The sequence below is a fragment of the Schistocerca serialis genome, chromosome 7 (assembly GCF_023864345.2).
Source record: "Schistocerca serialis cubense isolate TAMUIC-IGC-003099 chromosome 7, iqSchSeri2.2, whole genome shotgun sequence".
NCBI classification, from domain to species: domain Eukaryota; kingdom Metazoa; phylum Arthropoda; class Insecta; order Orthoptera; family Acrididae; genus Schistocerca; species Schistocerca serialis.
This window is the reverse complement of record NC_064644.1, coordinates 144,573,875-144,598,000: the sequence shown is the minus strand read 5'-3', so window position 1 is coordinate 144,598,000 and position 24,126 is coordinate 144,573,875. Positions and strand designations below refer to the sequence as shown.

At 41.7% G+C, this 24,126-nt stretch overlaps 1 protein-coding gene across 1 annotated transcript in view; it reads right to left on the bottom strand.

Annotated features, from left to right (window-relative positions):
* Nucleotides 1–3,377: 3,377 nt before the first annotated feature.
* LOC126412937 (serine/threonine-protein kinase fray2-like) overlaps nucleotides 3,378–24,126 on the bottom strand; it is a 199,675-nt gene continuing 178,926 nt past the window's right edge. Inside the window, exon 6 of the mRNA XM_050082828.1 lies at nucleotides 3,378–3,484. Within this exon, the coding sequence (XP_049938785.1) occupies nucleotides 3,378–3,484 (107 nt within the window). The remainder of the gene's footprint in view (nucleotides 3,485–24,126) is intronic.

Below are 24,126 nucleotides of genomic sequence, written 5' to 3'. Positions count from 1 at the left end.
AATATTCGAATGTGAATATAATAGAAGTGACACCTGATACACAACCTCAATCTGTGTCAGTACCTAATACAAATGCTAATCCAACAAACTAGAAACAGTCACATCTATGCCCCGGGTCGAGGCTGAAGAATTCTTGGGGGGCAACTTCAGTGTTAATCAGTTATTTGACACAACCACTGAACAACAAAATATTAATATGCCTAATAATTGTAAAGAAAAACTACCTGTTTTATTTATAAGATACAACCGCAACGAGAATATATCAGATGAACTTTTGCAAGACAGTACACAATGTCGTTCAAGCACAACTGAAATTTTTTTAGTTTCTACTACTGGTGTAGTAGGTGGGATTTCAACTACTATTACCTTAGTTACGGGTGCATCTGTGAGCGTCTTGTCTTTTAATTTCTATAAAAATATGTGTGAATTGGAGCCTGTGCCTGAGTTTCCTGCCCAAAACTGTAAAATAACTACTGTTCTAGGTAATAAGTCATGTAGGGTCAAGAAGCAAGTTTTTGTAAACATTAAAATAGGTAATGGAACCGTACAATGGCCATCCCTGGTTGTACAAAACCTTGTGACAAATTGCATATTAGGATTCGATATTATGAGCGAGAAGGACTGCATTATAGACATCTCCAAAGGTAAATGTATTTTAAATAATAAAGGCAGTGTAATTATTATTGATTTGGACAGGTGAACTCTAAAGCATGACAAACACTGTACAGGGTACAAGGTTCAGTTAGTACTTGACAATGACATTCAAGACACGCACACACACTGATCTGACACAGAGCTAATGGACTTGAAAACATTGATTGATCATAAGATAAATGAAGGTACAGCTCTCAGTGTACATGAACGTGTGAAACTACAAGAAGTGCTATCCAAATATTTACAAGTTTTTACCAAACGATTAGGTGTTATCAACACGTATGTCTACAAAATTGAAGTTAAGCCTCACAAGATCTTTTACCACATGACATACAACGTACCGTTATCTCAACGACCTGCTGTGTGGCAAGAACTAAAACAAATGTAAGCCTGGAAAGGCATTGAACCATCCACCTCACCTTACTGTAGTCCTCTACTTGTTGTCAAAAACCAAATGGTAGCATTAGGCTAGTGTTAGAAGCACGAGCAAATAATGAAATAATTTTACCGGTTCACACAAAACCCGAAAATTTAGAAGAGCAATTCAGATCGATCAATGGATAGAACCATTACCTAAGTTGTCAGACAAGGAAATCACACCTGAACAGAAAATAATAGAAGTATTGACTACACTGACACATCACGCACAGATACGAAACAAACATCACACAAACAAAACAAAAAGAAAACAAAAATTCAAGGCAGGAATGCTTGTACTACTTCGTACTCATCATAAATCTGTAGCACTCAAGGGACGCAATGCTAAGTGGAGTCTGCTATATGAAGGACCTTATATTATTGTTAACATACCGCATCCTGGTGCGTATCTGTTACAACATCCTAGAACTAACAAAATTATTGGGCTATACGCACACCGAGATCTTAGAGTATTTCATGCTAAATAATGTCAAAGTCATACCCATGAAAACATTGCTAAGCAACTCGCAAAACTCTATTTGCTACAACATAGATAATAAGTAGTATAGAAATTTTCATTTCAGCTGTACCAGTGACACAGTTGAAGAAAGAACAACTTTTTTTCAACGCCGCGGCACTACCAAGACGACTGTATATTAAGGTAAAATTTATGATTACGTAGCAGTGAATGATATATTAATTTTTCACGGAACATTTGTGACTGTAGGTACCACTGACTTGGTATGACACCTGACGAACCGACAGACGTCATCTGTGAAGTGATCTTTTACTTCGAGAAATAGATTAGACGCACATCCCTCAGCAAGCATCTACCAGTAGTCAAGGCCACACAGACACTATACACATACACACGGAATCTAACAGTTTTCCTTCTCTTATTATTTTGAATATTTAATGAGTAGTGAAAACGCCTGGTCTTGCCTACTGACGTAATGAATGTTGTGTTGTTTTTTTATCATCTTCTTTTTTTTATTTTTTTTATTTTTTTAAAGTCTTATGGGACTTAACTACTAAGGTCATCAGTCCCTAAGCTTACACACTACTTAACCTAAATTACCCTAAGGACAAACACACACACCCATGCCCGAGGGAGGACTCGAACCTCCGCCAGGATCAGCCGCTCAGTCCATGACTGCTGCGCCTTAGACCGCTTGGCTAATCCTGCGTGCGAATGTTGCGTCTAACCTATCTTAATATCAGATCACATCACAAAAAACATCGATAAATACTCAGTGAAGCCGTAAAAGAGAATGTAAATATCTGCAAGTCATATAATCAAATGTGACATAATGTAATAATTTATAGCTATGTAATGATGATGTAAACATGTTTATGTGTAATTGTATTATGTTTATGCTAAGAAGATATGTGGCATGTTTATGTATGATTACTCATGTTTTTTGAAAAATGATGTATAATGTAACTGTTACTATGTGAAAATTTGAACGATAACGAGTGCCAAAATGTGAAAAACTTTTGTGTGAAGTGCATAACTGGTGCATCGTCTAGTGACATTACTACTGTATCCAACTTCAAAATGTTAACTGGATTAAATTGTCACAACGTGCCTGTCCAGAAAACAACACGGCGAGCGGAAGAATTTTGGTTGGAACTTCAGGGAATGGAATGTTCTCGAAATGTGACGGACACACTTACCTGGACTGACCAAGGATCGACGCCAGCTATGTGCCGTCCGAGGTTCTGCAACCAAGCTTCCACGGAATATCGAAAACGAACTGCATATGGACCAATTATTCGACGGGTCACGTCAGATCTGTAATAAACAATGCTTTTTGTCACAACGAAATGCATCACAACAACTATAATGGTAACAGGAAATGGGCATGCTTATGTATCAATTACGTTGTTTTATAGCGATGTTACTGTGATCAAAAACTTTACCACGTCGACACTGACCTGTGAAACATTACTGTGCAGCAGATGAATATAAACTGTAAGGATGTGTATAGGTCAACGCACCTGAAACAAAAGGAAATTTGTCTTTGAAGCATTTCAATGCAGTACTATGTAAAGGTACTATTTCGCTGCGACTGTCCGCCGTAGCGGGGCAGGGGAATAATATTCAGTGGTAAACTCACGTCATGGTCAATTTCATAAAAATCTCGTCCTCTTTTCTCTAAATAGGCGTCCCTGAGGAGATTGTGTAGACAACAACAAGCTGTAACGAGTTTATCACATGTGTTAGGTTGAAGATTCAGATTTGTGTAGAACACTCGAAATACCTGACACAAAAGTCCTAAAGCGTTTTCAGAAACTCGGCACGCTCATGACAGTTTATAGTTGAAGGTCGCTTTTGATTTATCTTGGTGGGCAGACGAGCGAGTGTAAGTCTTGAGAATATGCTTTCGCAAGCGGAATGCCTCGTCGCCCACTATAACAAATGGCATATTTATGTCAGTTAATGGAAGCTTTTCATCTGCTGGAAACACGTACCTTAGTACCTTAACTAAGAACATTCAACAATCTAAAGTTATAATGTATTATAACAAATATTGAAATTTTAAAATTAAGTTACCTGTCATAGAATGTACTCTTCATACGTAATCTTGGTGGAATATTTCCTTTCTGCAACTACTAAGAAACGTGCACGCACACGAACAATATGATCTGCAATACTGTGCCGCGTGATCTAAATTTACGATATAACGGCAGTGCAGGAGTCACATAGACGCTTCTGCGCATGCGGGCACTCTATTTTGTTAACATGAGAACTTTTACGGCGCACGCGCGTCATTCAAATTTTGTGTATAATATACTGTATAATGTATGTCATGTAAATAGTTGTAGATAACTTAGATTTTCTTGTGCCTTTAGGTGAATCGCTCGCCTGCAGATGTGTCCTTTCGCCTCGCAATTCAAGGGGCAATATAAGGGCACATTTGCATGCAGTGCGTAGTTTCCTCGGAAACTCGAAATCTTAATTAAATAATTAATCTCTGACAAATAAATAAAGAACTGCAGAGCTATGCCGCTTTTAAAACAAAATACAATTAGACACTCTTATGTTTCATTAAGAAGAAGTAGGTCTTGTACAATAACTGGTGCGGGAAGCACGTATATTTTATTAACTGGCACACCGCCATTTTTGATGTTATATAAGAACACTGCGAGTTGCAATCTCACCAGGCACTCGACTCTGTAAAGATTCTATATTTATGAATGTAAGTTGAATTATTTAACTGTAGGCTTATTCGTTGAATATATCTGATTTAACTAACTGCGTAAACTTTTTTATGTTTAGTAGGCAGTCACCTCTGTACGACGTATTGACATGGCTGGCAAATTATTCTAATATTGAGATTCTGAGTCCGCACCTACCGCAGCAGTCTTTGGAAACGATTGAAATACGAAGTCCGACTATTTAAGTCTTATTTCACGGTCAACTACAAATAACATTGCATTTACGAAAAAGCCATTGTCAAGCGTCTGATACCAAATAATTAAACGTCCACGTTCCAGATAAGCAAATATTAATTACAACCGATCACTATCATACATATACAAATAATTAATATTATTTTTTATTTTTTATTTATTTATTTTATAAGTCTGGAGCCGAGCGACCGCTACGGTCGCGGGTTCGAATCCTGCCTCAGGCACGGATGTGTGTGATGTCCTTAGGTTAGTTACGTTTAATTCCTTGTACGTTCTAGGCGAATGATGACCTCAGAAGTTAAGTCGCATAGTGCTCAGAGCCATTTGAACCACAAACCAGGTTCCGGACAGGCTGCTATCTTGTAATGGGATCATTTCCTTGTTCCACATTATACTACTGATATCTTCTTACTGAAAGCTCTCAGCGAGCCAGCTGGGTCATTCCTCACCAGTCACTACACACACACACACACACACACACACACACACACACACACACACGCACTGGCACACACATACACACACACACACACACACACACACACACACACACACCAGCGCAGGGGCACATTATTTTCTTTAGTCGCATGGACGAATTTCTGTTACTTCTACGGCTGCCACATCAGTCGAATAGTACAGGTCCCTCTGACTCCCAACAAGTTCTCAATGCTGCCACTGTTCAAGCGTATCTTTTAGGCTTTCTGGAAGGGAAGGTGAATGGTGGACTTAAGGATTTCGTTTGTTTGTAGAGTAACCTCTATCAGAGGCACAATCCTTCTGAAGAATAGTATATGGACAACATTTCTCAAACAACACAAAATAGAAGACTTCTTCTGAACTACAATGGACATGGCAGACCGCTTCAAAACGCAAGAGAGTGAAAAGTGACACGTAGCAGTGTAACAATATATATCGGTTAAACTGGAAAAAAACGAAACAAGGCACTAAAGAGCAATGACGCCAAACATGCTTAAGACAAAATGTAAAATCGGCGGAAGCAGAATAACAAGGAGGATATGACGAGGTTGTGGATTATATAAACATTCACATGCTGTATAGAGAACGTCAAAATTATGAAACAAAAGTCCAAGCAGTAGTTGAAACATCGAAGAATGAGTGCAGGTTCAATAGAGGTTAAGGCTACAGCTTCACGTTTTTATGGCTACCAGGTACAAGGAAGTGGACACTCAGCCACGGAGAGTGAAGAACACGAACAATTAGCAAGAAACAATGGAGATGGAGCAACGACGATAATATTTTGGATTCCTCTTTCTTTCAATATCTGCTTCCAGTATTCACCCAAATACAAAGACGGCCAATCAAAGGCAGCCGGAAGATTTTTAGCCATAATTCCATTTCTCTGGAAAAAGCGATGGAAGATAAACTTTTATAAGTGAATGCGACACTGTCTTTATACATCCGTCCACTTTCTGCAACTTGTGTCCTGTACCAAATCATACACTTCAATCTCTTCTTTTCCTAAAGTACCTTCGGATCCTATACGTTAATCGCACTACCCAGTCCCAGCATCCAATGTCTCAACCACCGATCCAAATACCCTGCTGCACCGCTGAATCCACTTTCTCCTTCGAGGCAACTTCATGCCTTATCCATCCTCTCCCGGCGCAACTTCACCCTAATCCCACTCTGCGACGACTAAATTCGTCTCGAGATATATCTCTCTATTAATCCTAGTCACAACGCTGCACCTCACAACATACTTCCATTTTACTCCCTACCCTTCCTTCCCCTTGTTGAATTTTAGTCGTTATTTGCGGTTCCGCGGGGCGTCATAGTCACTCAACATCCCACCCTGACTGTGATTATTTTCATGCGTCACCAGCATCACCGTTATACCGTAGAACCTTTCACATCATCAGTGGTTACATTTTAACTGTACTCTAAAATCACCTATTAAATTTTAGAACACCATCAAAATTGTCCACCAATTTGAGTTATTAAAGAAATGCATTTCTTGTTCGTTTTATATACAGTATATTCAAACATCTTTCAAATTAGTCTGACCTTTCTCCCAAGAGCTGTTTTGCATACTGCCAGCTCACTAATAAAGCAAAAAGAAAAAAGGAAGGCTTAGCGACATAGCCACACAGGGACACCAGTGCGGTCCAGAAGTAGCGTCGCCACGGAGGGATCGAAATGTATAACACTGAAAAAAAATCTGAGGAGGAATTCTACATGGCGGAACAGCTCACAAAATGTTACCATGAATAATAAGAAGTGACATTAGTAGCAGTGTTAAAGGTTTCGTAATAGAAACCTCATTACACATGTCATTACGGAATAGTCCTTGATTCAATATGGAACATATGGGAAAGTAAACTAAAATGACAGCACTGTATTTGATATAAGTAATAATGAAACTGTAGTAACTTTCAGAATAATACTGTAATTTAATTGAGGTAAAGAATTGTGGTATCGATAGCTACGATGCCGCTGCTTAGGTTGGCACTACGACAGTCACCGACGACAGCATCCTCTAGACGGCGATGGAAAGCTCTACGAGCATCGCTACAGTTTCTGCCCTTTTCATCCGGTGCAGCCAGCCAGGACACTTCGCTTAAGCATCGCACCTACATCCAAAGTTATGTAATGGTTTATCACCTTGTTTTTGCACCAGTAAATCACGTTCTTCTATTACCTTTTTCTGTTCCTACTCACGCGCCGCCTCCCAGGCGGGATACAAAAAGAATAGTAGAGAGAGAAAGTTAAGAGGCACTATCTACCATTGGTTCCATTTGAATATTTCCACAGGTTTAAGTTTAAAAGTTACCTGGGAGATAATTTTGAACAATACAAAGAGAGTATAGATTTACTTAAAAAACAATTGGGATCGTTGTAGTTCTTCAAGTAACTATGATATAAATAATTTTACCCTTGAGAATGGTGCTGGGTGAGCACAGTTCCAGACGCTGGTAGCTGTTTTGGAGCGAATGTATCCTTCCCCGTCCGCACCGATTATATAGAAAGTCGATGTGTCTGCACTGAAAAGGTAATTCAGCCTTCGTCAATCATACGAAATGTGCTAAGCTCCGCTAGAGAACGTGCCGTGATTCTGTCTGAGTCAGTGTCCGTTTAAACCTTGGATAGCGTGAATGACGACAGACATGATTGTTTTTCGATCAAATGAGGTATCGCTCCGTATATCTTGTGAAACTGTAAAAATGCATATTTCGATTAATAATTTTATTGCAAAGCCCGTGTTTCGATGTTTCATTTCTAGTGTCCCCCGCTATATTACAGAAAACCACAAGGCAAGTGTCTGTGGTTATTTAAGATGAACAATTGGCGTTACGCAATTGGGAACAAAAAGTAGAAATTATCTCTGAACTGTTTCAGGTGCTGAGTGCTATAGGACAAGCTTTAATGATTTTTAAAACTAATTCTTTTGCGTGTGAACTTTAGTTAGGAAATGCTGCTCAGTTAAAAGACAGTAGATTTTTAAGTACTGGCGTGGTTCCTGACTCCTCTGCATTATTCCTAGAGGATGAGAACATTAAATTTCCATTTCGGCAGCTGAACTGTAGATCAGTGTAGTGAATATTGTGGAAAGCATCTTCTCCAACATTTTGTGGCCGTTCACGCAAATAGTTTTCAAGACTTTATGCACTGATTGACAGTTGCTAAGCAAAAGAGGTATTTCTGGGCAGAAATAATCACAAATGATGACTGGTGACATGAAACAGTACGTACGTGATAGAGGTGGCTTGTTAGATTTATAACGAAGAACGTTACAGATTTCAACACTGGGAAAGCGGGATAACAGACATAACGGGTCACACTCCCTCGATGTAGAACTCTCGATAAGGAACACGCGCTCCTCACACACTAATGCTAATTTTGCAGCTGTCATTGACGATGGCTATCAAATTGTTGAGGGTTCTATGCGCAAAAATGAAATAAGCGTATGGCATCGTTGCTCAGGAGGCTCTATACGGGGAAGTTCGGCCGTCCAGTGCAAGTGTTATTGCATTCGACGCCACATTGGGCGACTTGCGCGCCGGTGACGAGGATGCAATGATGATGAGGACAACATAACACTCAGTTGCCAAGAGCATCCCAGAGGTTAGATTTGAGGAGTAACCAAGCCATTCCATAGGCTCAATATCTTCACTTTCTGGTGTGTCCGACATCTCAGCGGTCTTGTTCGGGCGGCCCTTGTCGTCCATAAATCGAAATTTGAGACCTACCGCACCCTAAACAGACAGATCTGATGCTGAATAATCCCCCTGTAATACCGCTGTGCTGTAACGGTACCTCTTGGAAAAACTGAAAGTTAAGCCTGTGGGGGCTACATAAATAGTTGATTATGTTGAATATTTTAAGTGTGCTAACAACATATATTTTTCCTTTAAAACACAGATAAATTATGCTAAACAAGTCATTGATTGAATACCGTAAACAACCATCAGGTGATACAAGACTACACTGGACAAGGATCCTGGTTGGCAGAGACCTTATAACTAGTGGAGTGAGTCAAGTACTCTGGCCCTAAAAATGCGGATTACGCAATCTGAATTGATCTGACGCTGAGCAGACTTTGATTGATCAAATCTACTGTGATTTCTCTACATAGGTGTAGCTGAGAGCAAGTGGCGATTGAGATCTGTACGCCCTGACAATGCTGGAGCGGCAGTACTTTACCCTGATTGCTTTGTGCGGCGATGTAACTTGCAGCTGGCGAGTTGTGTGCGGTGGAGGTGAGACGTGGTGGCGGCACCTGTTAATCGATAGCGGCAATGGAAGAAATACAAAATTCACACAGTATAGAAATCAGGCAGATGGATCGCAATTTATTCTTTCACAGATCCCTGAAATCATAGTAGATTCGAGTGTTTAACACAACCCTTCGCTGGTCGTACCAGGGAGCAATTTGGCTCACTTATATGACACAGCGCACAAGGATACCAAAAGTCATGACTGGTAAACCAAAAATAAATAAGTGAGCCCTTGGCAAACAAGTAGTCCGAGACATTTGAAGTCACACTGTCAGCACAACAAGAACTTCACTACAGTCTCCCCAGTCTAAACTACACGCAAATGGTCAGTCTCAGGACAGGTCCCAAGTACCACCCAGACATTCCAGAGCCTCGACTAGAAGTGCTTTCAAATGAAAGTCCGACACCCGAGTGCTTCGCACAATTCCAGAAAAAATTCCGTTTTCCCGCAAAGTGCACGAACGACACAGCCTTCTCCCTGTCTTTAGCCAATCACAGGGTTCTAGAGGCCCTAAACCTCCCCTACCACACAACAGCACAAACTCAAGTAGCAATAATGCAAGAGTTAAGAAATCTGCGTCCCTGGAAAAAAAACGGCAACTTCTATTTTTTTTTTTTTTTTTTAAGTTTCCGCAGAAGGGGAAGATGATTTTCTCCAAAGTCATGTCGCTTCCCATGACAACAAGCAAACAGATACAGTCTTAAAGATCTTTATCTGAATCGCTTGTGCCTTGGAGATTGTTAATACTAGCTATGAGGTGTAACAAAGATTCTGTCTGTAAATGTTTCTCAGACGCTGGAGTTTCTTAGACAACCGATGGGTCCGATGGAAGGGGTTCATAGGCCTATTTGCAGTGTCGGCGAACACGAAAAGTTGTTAATTTTTGTTACGTGTAGCTCTGCGCATAATGCCTGGCTTACGACTCCTCTGTGTAGATGAATTCCTTCACACTGTCACCCCCAGCCCAGGCTTTGGCTGGCACCATGGCAGATATCACGGCATTGTTCTGATTGAGACCTGTCTCAATGAGTGGCTGCCCTATCTGCCGTGTATTGCTGTAGGCCTGTCCGGCAAGATTTACCAAGATATAGGCTCGCCGCCAATTGTTTTCAACTCCCAACATGCCGTTCTACGAGCTAGGAGCCTTAAAAATACCTCGTTCTTTTAGCGCCCTACCAGGCTTCATCAACATCTTCTCTGGCCGTTAACTTTCTAGAGTATCACCCAATGTGCGTCAGGTTGTAATAAAATCCTTAATAACTTTCCATATGCGGAAAATAGGTGAGAGAGTAACTTGTCCTCTCTGAAGATATGCGGCTGTGATCGGTCACTGTGCAATAAAGCCTGCTCACACCATTACGCCAAGGCCATACCGATAACTTTCATCATCATTCCTTGGTGTGCAACGTGTTTGCCTGTCTCTGCACTAACTGGTGGGCAGAATGACGTGTTACAGTGAACACGGCTCTGTACCACTGTTACTGCCCCAACCATCTCGCTCCTTACACCAACGAACTCCGATGACAGGGTAGTTGAAGTGAGTTGAATTTGACAAGCTTCCTAACGTACAAGGCAGCCTGACTTCATCGTCCCGAAATGGTTCTGGCAAAGACACATGTTTCGTTACCTGTTTCAAGGTCTGTGGTGATCTGCCTAAGTGTGAAATGTCTGATTCTTTTCACCAGTAGGAATGGTGTGTGGTAGTCCATCTACAACTACTGGCATGCTTTCTCATATCATTTCCATCTTCAGCTGCCTTTTTAATGTGAGATGGCATTTCTCGGGACACTCACTACTGTGGCCACAGTACTGACAGTTTTACCGGATTCGAGCCGTCCAACTGTTCGTCTACTCAAATGACGTCTTGCAGACATGCTGTCAAAACACATCATGGAGTGTGGGAGTAATCGGTTTTTCATGACAACCTCCTTCAAACACCATACTGCATCAACTGTCGAAGGCATATCAAGTTCTTCATGCACAGGCTTTACTGCAGTTAACACATCCCGCCCTGCCTGACTCTACACTAACTGGTAGCCAGAATGACTTGTTGCCATGAACACCGCTCTGGACCACTGTTGCTGACCCCAACCATCTCGCTCCTTCACCAATGAACTCCGACGACGGGGTAGTTGAAGTGAGGTGAATCTGACAACCTTCCTAACATCCTTTTACTGTAATTGGTAAGTTGTTCCGTAGGAATTGTCGGTTGTTCCACAGCAATTGGCAGCTGGTCCTCAGCAAGTGCCAGTTGTTCTTTACCAAGTGTGAAATAGTGTAGAAGGCTATAGCATCCAAAAATCGCAGAAAACTGCCAAAAATTTATACTTACAACTTGTGAAACTTGATAACAAATCAAACCATATAATTCTACGCAACAAGCCACAAGCAGCAGGAGAAGTAATCCGTGGACCGGAAGAGATGTGATGACTGCAGAGCACAAGATATTGAAAGCAAAACACACGACAGGGCCGCTCAGTAGGAGTCTCTTGCAACGAAGGGACTGCCAGAATTGGAGGAGACCTGTCTGATTAGAGTCGACTGACACGATTGGTTGGAAGCTGGTGCTGGCTCATTTGGCGACGGATCATCAGACAGGTCCCCGGTTAATCTAAATAAGCCCCTCCCTCGGCCCGCGCAGTCCCAGGAAACTAATTTCGCGGCCGGCGGCATCCTGCGTCTGCATATCTGCGAGGATCAGCGCCAGATTGCCGGCGCCACACCTACGCGCGCCGCAGTGTCTCCCGCTGCGGCGAACCGCCGCTAACTCAGCCTGCCGCCGGGAATAGCTCCGTTTCCGAGTGCTCCGCTGCCGGAGCACTGTGCTGAGTCGCCGTCATTTGATACCCGTATTTGTCAACATAAGGAAGATAAGCCTAGTAGACATACTTAGTAGACAATCATACAGCGACACTCAATGAGTGTTTAATGATGACTGTAGCAATTACCACAGGAGCTGAGTAATTTGATATACGGAATACCGAGATTCCTTAAATGGTCTTTAAACTAGCTTCTAACGTATTTGTTCCAAAACGTTTAATATTCACTTTCTCAAGGACATTCTTCATAATATCTCTTGACTTTTGCTCATTAAATACACACATGATAACATCTACATGCACATAAAATTCCGCAAGCCACCATATGGTGCGTGGTGTAGAGTACCCCGAACCACTACTAGTCATTTACTTTCCTGACCCACTTGCAAACAGAGCGAGAGAAAAACGACTGCCTATATCCGCCCTGACGATAACTCTCTTATCTTCGTTGCCCTTACGCTATATGCTGACTGACGGCAGTAGAATCATTCAGCTGTCAGCTTCAGATGCCGATACTTTAAATTTTTTTCGGTAGTGTACCTCGAAATGAACGTCGCCTCCCATTCAGCGATTCCCATTTGAGTTCCGAAACGTCATCGTAATACCAGCATGCTGTTCGAACCTACCGATAACAAATCTAGCAGCTTGCCTTTGAATAATTTTGATGTATTCCGTTAATCAGTCCTAGTGTAGAACCCACACACTCCAGCAACACTCAAGCATGGGTCGCATGACATACCCGTATGCGGTCTCCTTCACAGGTGAACCACATCTTCCTAAAATGGCAATAATAAATGAAAGTCGATAATTCTCCTTCTCTGTTGCAACCCTCACCTGCTAGTCCCATTTCATATCGCTTTTCAACGTCACTCCCATAAATTTAATCGGCGTGACAGGGCCAAGCAAGAAATTATTAATGCTGCATTCCAAATTTAATGGTTTATTTTAGCTAATCATCTGCATTAACTTACATTTTCCTACATTTAGAGCTAGCTGCCTTCTCCTTGTCTGCCCCCTACGGTTTGTGAAAGTACTCTGGGTCTCAAAGTTTATAGCAAGTCTACCAACGCAAGTAGGTATCTACACGCTGCTTCCATACCAAACCAACCCACAAGCAAGTCACTCTCAAGGGTTTTTGTCTTCGATTGCATACAGTGCGCAGACTCGAGCCGATAATATATACTTCTTTATTACGATCGGTTTGAATTGGCACACAATCATAGATATTTTGAGACAGTTAAGGTGTCAGTATTTAACAGTTACTGGAAAAAAACTACATTTTAAAGTAAAAAATGTCTTACTCCATAATTCATCAATACTAAATTGTTACAATTCACACTACTGCTTTATTACCGACAGGTATTTTAGAGTTCAAAAATTTGGTTCCAAATCTGCCATTGTGAGTATAACTTCCATATTTTCGAGATCTAACGATAATTTGTCTTCGACATAACAGTAACCTTAATTCGCTTCAGTTTTTAGTATAGTTTAATAAATAGTGTATTGATGTCAGGCATTTTCATTAAATTGATTGTATTTCTACATTCACTTTTCACTTAAAAAGTTCGTTTTGATGATAAATAAATATTAGTAGTGTTCCCACTGTCAACGTGTCCAATGCTAGACTGCCACCTGTATTTTCTATTGCATGCTTCGTTTACTATTGCTACTACAAGAATAACTTTTCCTGTTTTATTTTTATTAATTAATTAATTTATTCATCCTGGCAAAATGGAGCCATGAGGCTCTCTCTGACATCGAAACAGGCATTCTACATATTTCCGATAATGTTCATTTTGACAGGTATGTTACAAAACGTCTTACAACTACCGTAGGATCTATAGCAGTTTGTATTCGTTCAAGTGAAGTAGAACAACAAAGACAAACGAAAGGCAGACAGATTCAGGTTATGAGGTCTCAATTGACGTAATAGAAGGGACGGGAGTGGGTCACAATGCGGAACGTCACCAATCACAGGAAATTAATACAAACGAAAATAAAACGGCTTGAGCGAAGGAGAAATAGAAACAAAAAGCGCATCTAGCAGAACGTGTCTGCTTTTTCTCTGTTGTTTGACTCAGGGAAACTGCTTAATTTGTACAGTGGCTGTTTGCCATGTCTATTAAGTCAAACTACCAACTTCGACTTTCGTCATATACGATTTAATATGCTACTCTACTTTGATGTTAATGATGGAATTGTCGAAAACTAATTACTCTTCGCTCAATTGTTATACGGCGCAGCACATACACTAGAAAAAATAATTACTTTATGAAATAATGTGTGCAAGAGCACCTCATATGTTTTACAGATTCCAGCACGTAGTAGAACAATTTCTAGTTTCTGATATAGTTTTAGCTGAGTATTCTTATTCAATGGCTTCTCGGCTTCTTTCTATTACAACTGCACATTCAGAATTCTTTACACCTATTAAAATTCAGTAGAAGTGTCACTAGAGAATAAAATTGTCCCTGCTACACGGATGGTTTTAAATCCTAAGAAACAACGTCTACCCGACGACTGATTAATCCAAATAAAATCACTGTAACATCCTGTGGTTATTAATAATTCATTGAAAAACGTACAACAGTTTTTGTCAATTCAAACTTCACACAAAAACAGTAAAATGATTCTATTTTATTAGTCCATAGTCAGACTACTTCAACGAATTTGGATTACCTCTTCGTAAGTCATTAATCTTTGTAGTTGATATATAAATAACTTAAAATTATCTTTCTATGCACTCTATACCCAATCAAAACCAAAGTCTCCCTGATGTAAATTTATTACTTTTCTTAATATAATATTAAGTAGCTTGTATACTTCGTAGAAATGCTCAGCTTCTGCCAATGAAACTATCTCTCATTCTTTTGTCTATTTCAGCGATGTTAAAAGTATATTTCGCCCATGGAAGCAAAAAGAGAAGGGCGATGGCACTATAGACTTACGCTGTTCGTAGTTTTGAAGTCAGAGTGGGAAGAGTCTGCTGCCATCTCAAATCTCCTAAAACATTAACAGATTACTGTTTACGATTGCTTCTTGTTCATTATTTCTGTTGTGTACACACAACAGCTGTTTTAAATACTCAAAATTGAGTGCTTGCATGAATAACGTAGTGTAAGGAAGAAAATTTAAAACGTTTTCCTGTTCTCAAATGCGTATTGTTCTGGTAATAAGAGACATTTTGCCACATAAATGTAACTCGTTTCTTCTTGATGCATTTCGAATAAACAAGAAGAGAAGATTGTGACGAAAAAAGAATGTTTTCGTAATGGGTGTAATTCCACTGTTTTCGTAATGCATGTAACTCCACTTATACTGTATTTCTATCGACAGCAAGTGAAGACGGAACTCCAAAACCAGAGCTTGTTTGCTTACTAGCACTGCTTCTTGTTCGTAACACATTCAGCTTTCAACTCGTATGCACAAAATTGTTAGTGCTCATATTTGCAAAAATAACTCAGCTATGTGTTATTTGTTAGCTCACATACGTGTACAGTGAGGAAAGAATCAAGATATGCTAACATTTATTGTGCAGCTCAATACAGGAAACGATTAATGAAATGTCAAAGAAACAGAACTGTATAGGGATATACCTCTATGTAGAATAAATTTCTTGTTTTATTAGAGTGCAGTGCATTAATCTGACTTAATTTACAAATCTTCTCACCCTGAAATATAACTTGTGATGCGCCATTTCAATGTGTGGATAATAATAGAATTTACAGGGTAAAAACACGATATACTTTTTCAACATGTTTCGGAATTGTGCAATGCTATAAAAATGATTCACGGAACGGTCTCAAAAGTTTTGGTTTAACGTGAATGTAAGTCATTTTTTAGTAATTATAGCCTAACTAGTGTAGTATATATACCGGTCTTTCCAACACCAGCCTATTTGCGTCTTTTCCTTGAATATTTCTCTCCAGAAACTATGTAACCAAATGTACGTAAAGGAAAAAATATATCTCAATTGGAATGTACTACGTCTCCACACAAAACACCCAATTCGAGTGGGCATGGGCAAGTCAGAGTGATGTCACGGGGAAGTACCACCTCTGTGAACCATTGACCCATGGAGGTATAACTGCGGCTAACCTAGTTTTTGATCTATTTAAGATGGCGGACGTTGGTTCCATATTGGTGACGTTAGATTAGATTAGATTAGATTTGATTAATACTTGTTTCATAGATCATGAATACGACACTTCGTAATGATGTGGAACGTGTCAGGTTACTAAAAGATGTCTGTACAAGATACTACATTACACAAAATATTGCATGACACTAATGTTTAAGTTGGTTTTTTCCCCTCCCTTAATTTATATCTAAAAATTCAGCCAATGAGTAGAAGGAGTTGTCATCTAGAAATTCTTTTAATTTATTTTTAAATGTTGGTTGGCTATCTGTCAGGCTTTTGATGCTAGTTGGTAGGTGACCAAAGACTTTTGTGGCAACATAATTTACCCCTTTCTGTGCCAAAGTCAGATTTAACTCTGCATAGTGAAGATCATCCTTTCTCCTTATGTTATAGCTACGCACACTGCTATTACTTTAGAACTGGGTTGGATTTTAAACAACAAATTTCATAAGTGAAAATATATACTGTGAGGTTACTGTGAAGATCCCCAGATCCTTAAATAGATGTCTGCAGGATGACCATGGGTGGCACCAGCAATTATTCTGATTACACGTTTTTGAGCAATGAATACTTTTCTACTCAACGATGAATTACCCCAGAATATGATGCCATACGAAAGCAGTGAATGAAAGTAGGCATAGTAAGCTAATTTACCTCCTTCTTTTTACCTCAATAATTTCCCTACCTCAGTTCATTTATACCAACAATTTCTCTGAACTATGAGCACGTATTACAAAAAAATATATTAAATATATTTTCTTATTCCGGCTAAATTATTGTTAGTGACCATCTAGTCTGCTGAGCGCTGTTGGCAAGCGGGGTGCACTCAGCCCTTGTGAGGCAAATTGAGGAGCTACTTGATTGAGATGTAGCGGCTCCTGTCTCGGAACCGACATAAGGTCGGGAGAGTGGTGTGCTGACCACATGGCCCTCCACATCCGCATCCAGTGACGCCTATGAACTGAGGATAACATGGCCGCCGGTCAGTACCGTTAGGACTTCATGGCCTGTTCGGTATGTGTTTAGTTTTTTTTAGGTTAAATTTATTGTAGGAAATCGTGTTCTAATAAACTTCACGATTTTAGATTTTCTACGTGCCAGTCCACTAGTAGTAATTAAAGGAGTCATACAAATTTTTCTGTATTTTGTCACTTGACGAGGTACGTACTCGAATGATAACCTCCTTACGGCTTATAGGATGAAACAAAAATATACTCATTTGGGCTTTCTCATTCTATAAGGTATTATTATTTGTTTGTACTTAATTTTTATCAGTTAAGTTTAGTATTTTAAACCTTTCGCAAAAGTTATGACCGAGTACCAGAACATCAACGGAATCGAAAGAACAACAAAAATGAAACAAAAACATTAAGTGTCGCCGTCACTTAACACTAACCTTAAGAAAATTCTTACACAAAATTCAGTCACTTCAGGCGTTGACAGACTTAGAATCCCACTAATGAACTCAAAATTAAGAACGGTCACTCGTCAGTCCATCAATCAACGAGTTACTGCACAGACATACTGTTTCGTAATAAGATTCCGAATCAGAAGGGAAATTTACTAACACAACTAAGGAAGATCATTGCTTTACCACTATTCAACGTTTTCTGCAGTCTTTCGTCATAAAGTTTTTCATTTATTCATTCCTAGTGTGTGTTAAATCAAATAAATTAACCAGTTACTCACCTCGAGACGGCACCTTGCTCGAGTAATCCAAAACTATCAACCATTAAATCAAAAGAAAGCTCTCACTCAATTTCCTTTGAGCTGAGCAACTGATCCACTAGATGTAAAAGAAAACAAATCGGACCCTCCACCTCATCAACATTCGAAAATCGCCAAACTTAATAAAAACTGCAGAACCTAAACTTTTTATATTAACCCGTAAAATTCGCACCAACGATTGAAAAAGGTATTCCTAGCTGCATTATGAGGTATCACGCGTCAACATTTCGGATTCTAAGTAAAAAGAACCGGTTCTTCAGGAATCAGAAAAACTTTACAATATGCAATTCATTCTTAGCGAGCCAACTCAACCTTCATACGCGTAGGTACACATACTGCTCCTGAACTAGAAGTTCTTGACATAAGTCCTCTCTCCAGGACGATCTCAGTGTGCAATGGTCAAAACAGAACTAACTATCTCATAATCTGAGTACGGTAGGAGCTATCCATTTAGACAAACATGTGTCGATACTGCAGTTTTACAATAATCACTTCATTGTATTGGGCGGCTGTAGGTCATGGAGCCAGTAGTGGAAAGATTGTAGCGCCAGTAGATAATCTCTGGACTCCGCAGTTGCCTTCTCGTATGCTCTCTGGGTTCGCTACGTCGAATTTTTTGAAGCAGTCATCCTCGTACTATATTTCTATAATAGATTTTAGAACAAATTTATAAACAATTATCTGCACACAATTTTGAATTAAGTTCCTCCGTAATCCACTATTTCATGCGGTGGTGACAAGTAGACGAAAAATACATATGAAATATTTTGACACAGTACATGTTCGGAGGGGTCAGCTATGCAATTTACAGTAGAAAGTTTTTCAGCATTTCTTAAATGCAACAGGGCGCTTCATTGTGCACGGAGAGCAGCATAGCTTGTTCCAGAGGAGGACACCAGCAACACAGAGTTTGTGAATGTTTTGGTTTTTGTGGATGAGCGCAGCTACGATAGTAAATAACGAGATTTTGTGTTTTGATTACGAAGAGAAAAATACACTCCTGGAAATGGAAAAAAGAACACATTGGCACCGGTGTGTCGGACCCACCATACTTGCTCCGGACACTGCGAGAGGGCTGTACAAGCAATGATCACACGCACGGCACAGCGGACACACCAGGAACCGTGGTGTTGGCCGTCGAATGGCGCTAGCTGCGCAGCATTTGTGCACCGCCGCCGTCAGTGTCAGCCAGTTTGCCGTGGCATACGGAGCTCCATCGCAGTCTTTAACACTGGTAGCATGCCGCGACAGCGTGGACGTGAACCGTATGTGCAGTTGACGGACTTTGAGCGAGGGCGTATAGTGGACATGCGGGAGGCCGGGTGGACGTACCGCCGAATTGCTCAAGACGTGGGGCGTGAGGTCTCCACAGTACATCGATGTTGTCGCCAGTGGTCGGCGGAAGGTGCACGTGCCCGTCGACCTGGGACCGGACCGCAGCGACGCACGGATGCACGCCAAGACCGTAGGATCCTACGCAGTGCCGTAGGGGACCGCACCGCCACTTCCCAGCAAATTAGGGACACTGTTGCTCCTGGGGTATCGGCGAGGACCATTCGCAACCGTCTCCATGAAGCTGGGCTACGGTCCCGCACACCGTTAGGCCGTCTTCCGCTCACGCCCCAACATCATGCAGCCCGCCTCCAGTGGTGTCGCGACAGGCGTGAATGGAGGGACGAATGGAGACGTGTCGTCTTCAGCGATGAGAGTCGCTTCTGCCTTGGTGCCAATGATGGTCGTATGCGTGTTTGGCGCCGTGCAGGTGAGCGCCACAATCAGGACTGCATACGACCGAGGCACACAGGGCCAACACCCGGCATCATGGTGTGGGGAGCGATCTCCTACACTGGCCGTACACCACTGGTGATCGTCGAGGGGACACTGAATAGTGCACGGTACATCCAAACCGTCATCGAACCCATCGTTCTACCATTCCTAGACCGGCAAGGGAACTTGCTGTTCCAACAGGACAATGCACGTCCGCATGTATCCGTGCCACCCAACGTGCTCTAGAAGGTGTAAGTCAACTACCCTGGCCAGCAAGATCTCCGGATCTGTCCCCCATTGAGCATGTTTGGGACTGAATGAAGCGTCGTCTCACGCGGTCTGCACGTCCAGCACGAACGCTGGTCCAACTGAGGCGCCAGGTGGAAGTGGCATGGCAAGCCGTTCCACAGGACTACATCCAGCATCTCTACGATCGTTTCCATGGGAGAATAGCAGCCTGCATTGCTGCGAAAGGTGGATATACACTGTACTAGTGCCGACATTGTGCATGCTCTGTTGCCTGTGTCTATGTGCCTGTGGTTCTGTCAGTGTGATCTTGTGATGAATCTGACCCCAGGAATGTGTCAATAAAGTTTCCCCTTCCTGGGACAATGAATTCACGGTGTTCTTATTTCAATTTCCAGGAGTGTAGTTACAGGTGTACGGGCACTGACAAGCCAAGGAAAACAGTTTATGATCGTCAAGTAAATTGTCAGTTTACAATCCTTTAGAAACATGGTCAAATGGACGGATGTTGCACATTTAAGGAACACATGCACTCACAGATCAGCCGTCTGTGGTATTGGTAGCGTGTTGGATAACATCCCAATAATCAATGTTCAGTAGAACGAGTGCCTCCACAAGTTTACGATTCATATGCTGTGGAAAACCAAGGGGCGTTCATTAAGTACTGAAACATATTTTGTTTCTCGGTCAGTTTCCTTTGCAAATATTTGGAATTTGTTGTAGGACATCGTAGAGTATTCCTGCTTTATCCCCTGTAGTTTCATGAAATTACGATAGGTGGTGGCGCTGTACGTAGACTTCAATGGAGGTGAGTCGCAAGCAGAGGACTGTTATCAAGTTTCTTTCTGCGGGAAACTAGAGCATCGTAAATATTGATGGGCACTTACAGAATGTGTACGGAGACCCGTCAGTGAAGAAAAGTACCTAGAGTCATTTGGTGAGGCGTAAGACTTAGTTTCAATAAGGTCCTGCAAACTTGTCCGATTTCCCGCGTACCGGCTGCCCACTCACAGCTGTCTCATTTGCAGTGTTGAAACGTGAGGACACTCTCATTCGAGGTGACCGATGGATCACGACCGAACACCTCATCACACGACTGGACATGTCTGTTCGAAGTGCCATCTTTGCCGAATTGCTTGTGCCTTAAGAGGCCGAACGTTAGACTTTTTGTGTCGAACAGCGTCATAGGCGATGAAACATGGGTGCATTACTTTCAACCGGGAGTTCAAATCCTCAAACGCAGACAATAAAGTCGTGGCGACAGTCTGGGACTCAGAAGGAGCTATTTTGTGGGATGTCCTCATGGTACAACGATCAACTCGGAACTATGTTGTGATATCCTCAAAAACTTGAAAACATGGTTTCAGCGCGTTTGTTACCTCAAGAAATGCAAACGAACAATTCCTTCTCCATGGAAACGCAAAGCCTCGCTCAACTCGGCCCACCCATAACACTTCATGAGACTGTTCTTTCTTATCCAGTCCGGATCTCTCACCTTCCATCCGTCTCGACCAATGAAAGATGCGCTCCACGGGAAGCAGTAGGCGGATGATGAGGTTATTTATGCAGCAAGACGTTGGCTCCGACGTCGACCAGTGGAGTGCTGTAATGCGGGAATATACGAGAGGCATTTAAAAAGTCCATGAAAAGTCCGAGATATGGCACCACCGGCGCGTATCGAGGTCATCTTTAGGTAGTAGCATCTTTGGAAAGAACACACACCAAGTTTCAGCCATATTGGTCTGTTTCTTTGAGTTTGGCATTCGTGTGAATCAAGAAAGTCGAGGGATTGTCAAAAAATAGACAAAAAATAATTTCGTGTGGTGATTAAATATTAATTTATGAAAGGCAAAACGCCTCAGGAGACTAAAGAGAAGCTAGACAAACATTACGGTGGCTCTGCACCTTCGATTAGAACAGTTTATAATAGGTTTCAAAATTTACGGAGTGGCCATAAGGTCACAAGTAACGCTGAACGTTCTGGACGCCCTGTGGAGCTTACGACTCCAGAAGTTATTAATAAAATCCGTGATATAGTGATGGATGGCAGAAGAGTTAAGCAACGTGAGATTGCTAGTACTGTAGGCATCTCGAATGAACGGGTTCATAAAATTTTGCATAAACATTTGGACAAGAGAAAGCTATCCGCGAGATGGGTTCCTCGATTGCTCACGCTTGACCAAAGACGGAATCATGTGAAGTGTTGCAAAGATGGTTTGCAGCTGTTCAGGAATAATTTATAGGACTTTAAGCGTTGTTTCGTCACTGTGGATGAAACATGGATACATTACTATACTCCTGAGACCAAACAACAATCTAAACAATGGGTTACCAAGGGATAATCTGCACCAAAAAAAGCGAAGAGCATTCCTTCGGCCGGAAAGGTTATGACGACTGTCTTTTGGGATTCGCCAGGGATAATCCTCATCGACTATCTGGAAAAAAGTAAAACTATTACAGGTGAATATTATTCATCTTTACTGAACCGTTTGAAAAGCGAGCTGCAAGGAAAACGCCGGCCATTGCGCCGCAAAGAAGTCCTTTTTCATCACAACAATGCACCAGCACACACCTCAGCATTTGTGGTCGGAAAATTAATGAAAATAGTATTCCAACTCGTTTATATCCCCCTGTTCTCCAGACTTAGCTCCCTCGGACTACTATTTCTTCCCCAATTTGAAGAAATTTCTGACGGGACAAAGATTTTATTCAAACGAGGGTGTTATTGCAGCAACTAACAGCAATTTTTCAGACTAGGAGACTTGAACTATTCCTATTATTCGGACGGGATAAAAAAATTAGAATAGCATTGGACGAAGTGTATAGGTGTAATTAGGAGACCATACCAAAAAATAAAATTGGTTTACCCCCAACACGTAAGTATCCCTTTTTTTTTTTTTTTTTTTTTTTTTTTTGCACGGACTTTTCAGACGCCCATCGTAGGCCCTCCCAGTAAGGTGTTTTAAGGTCGTCGCACTGAACAGAGATTGTATTGGATATTCGAGTTCTGTGGCCAGTAGATGGTGGTGGTGTTTAGTGTTTAACGTCCCGTCGACAACGAGGTCACTAGAGACGGAGCGCAAGCTCGGGTTAGGGAAGGATTGGGAAGGAAATCGGCCGTGCCCTTTCAAAGGAACCATCCCGGCATTTGCCTGAAACGATTTAGGGAAATCACGGAAAACCTAAATCAGGATGGCCGGAGACGGGATTGAACCGTCGTCCTCCCGAATGCGAGTCCAGTGTGCTAATGTGGCCAGTAGAGTGGGGAATAAAACAGGGTGTCCCAGCTATATTGTCCACCCAAAATATCTCTGGAACAATAACAGCTACTGGAAAACGACTTTCACCGGTATCAGTGTAGGGCTGGGGCCCATGAATGTACATATTTTGAAACATTCTAAAACGAAAGCATATGTGTTTTTAACACAAACTCATGTTTTTCTTTAAGGGACCTCCTATACTTTTCCTTCAGCAATCCATTGCATGAGAAAGCACATACACAACGGCGTTGATTGCATCGCAATATTCCCACTACATCCCGAGATATTAAGACGAGAAGTTGACGCTTGAAACACCCGACATGCGCTGCTAGCGACGGCCTGAAGCTCAGGCGTGAACCCCATGCTGCCCGTAATCGCGATGCGATTGACATGCGTAATCACACTTCCATACTTATCAAGAGGTCCGAAACGAATAATACGGTCTGCTGCCATCCTACAATAACGTCGTACATTTCAGCAGGTACACTCCTGGAAATTGAAATAAGAACACCGTGAATTCATTGTCCCAGGAAGGGGAAACTTTATTGACACATTCCTGGGGTCAGATACATCACATGATCACACTGACAGAACCACAGGCACATAGACACAGGCAACAGAGCATGCACAATGTCGGCACTAGTACAGTGTATATCCACCTTTCGCAGCAATGCAGGCTGCTATTCTCCCATGGAGACGATCGTAGAGATGCTGGATGTAGTCCTGTGGAACGGCTTGCCATGCCATTTCCACCTGGCGCCTCAGTTGGACCAGCGTTCGTGCTGGACGTGCAGACCGCGTGAGACGACGCTTCATCCAGTCCCAAACATGCTCAATGGGGGACAGATCCGGAGATCTTGCTGGCCAGGGTAGTTGACTTACACCTTCTAGAGCACGTTGGGTGGCACGGGATACATGCGGACGTGCATTGTCCTGTTGG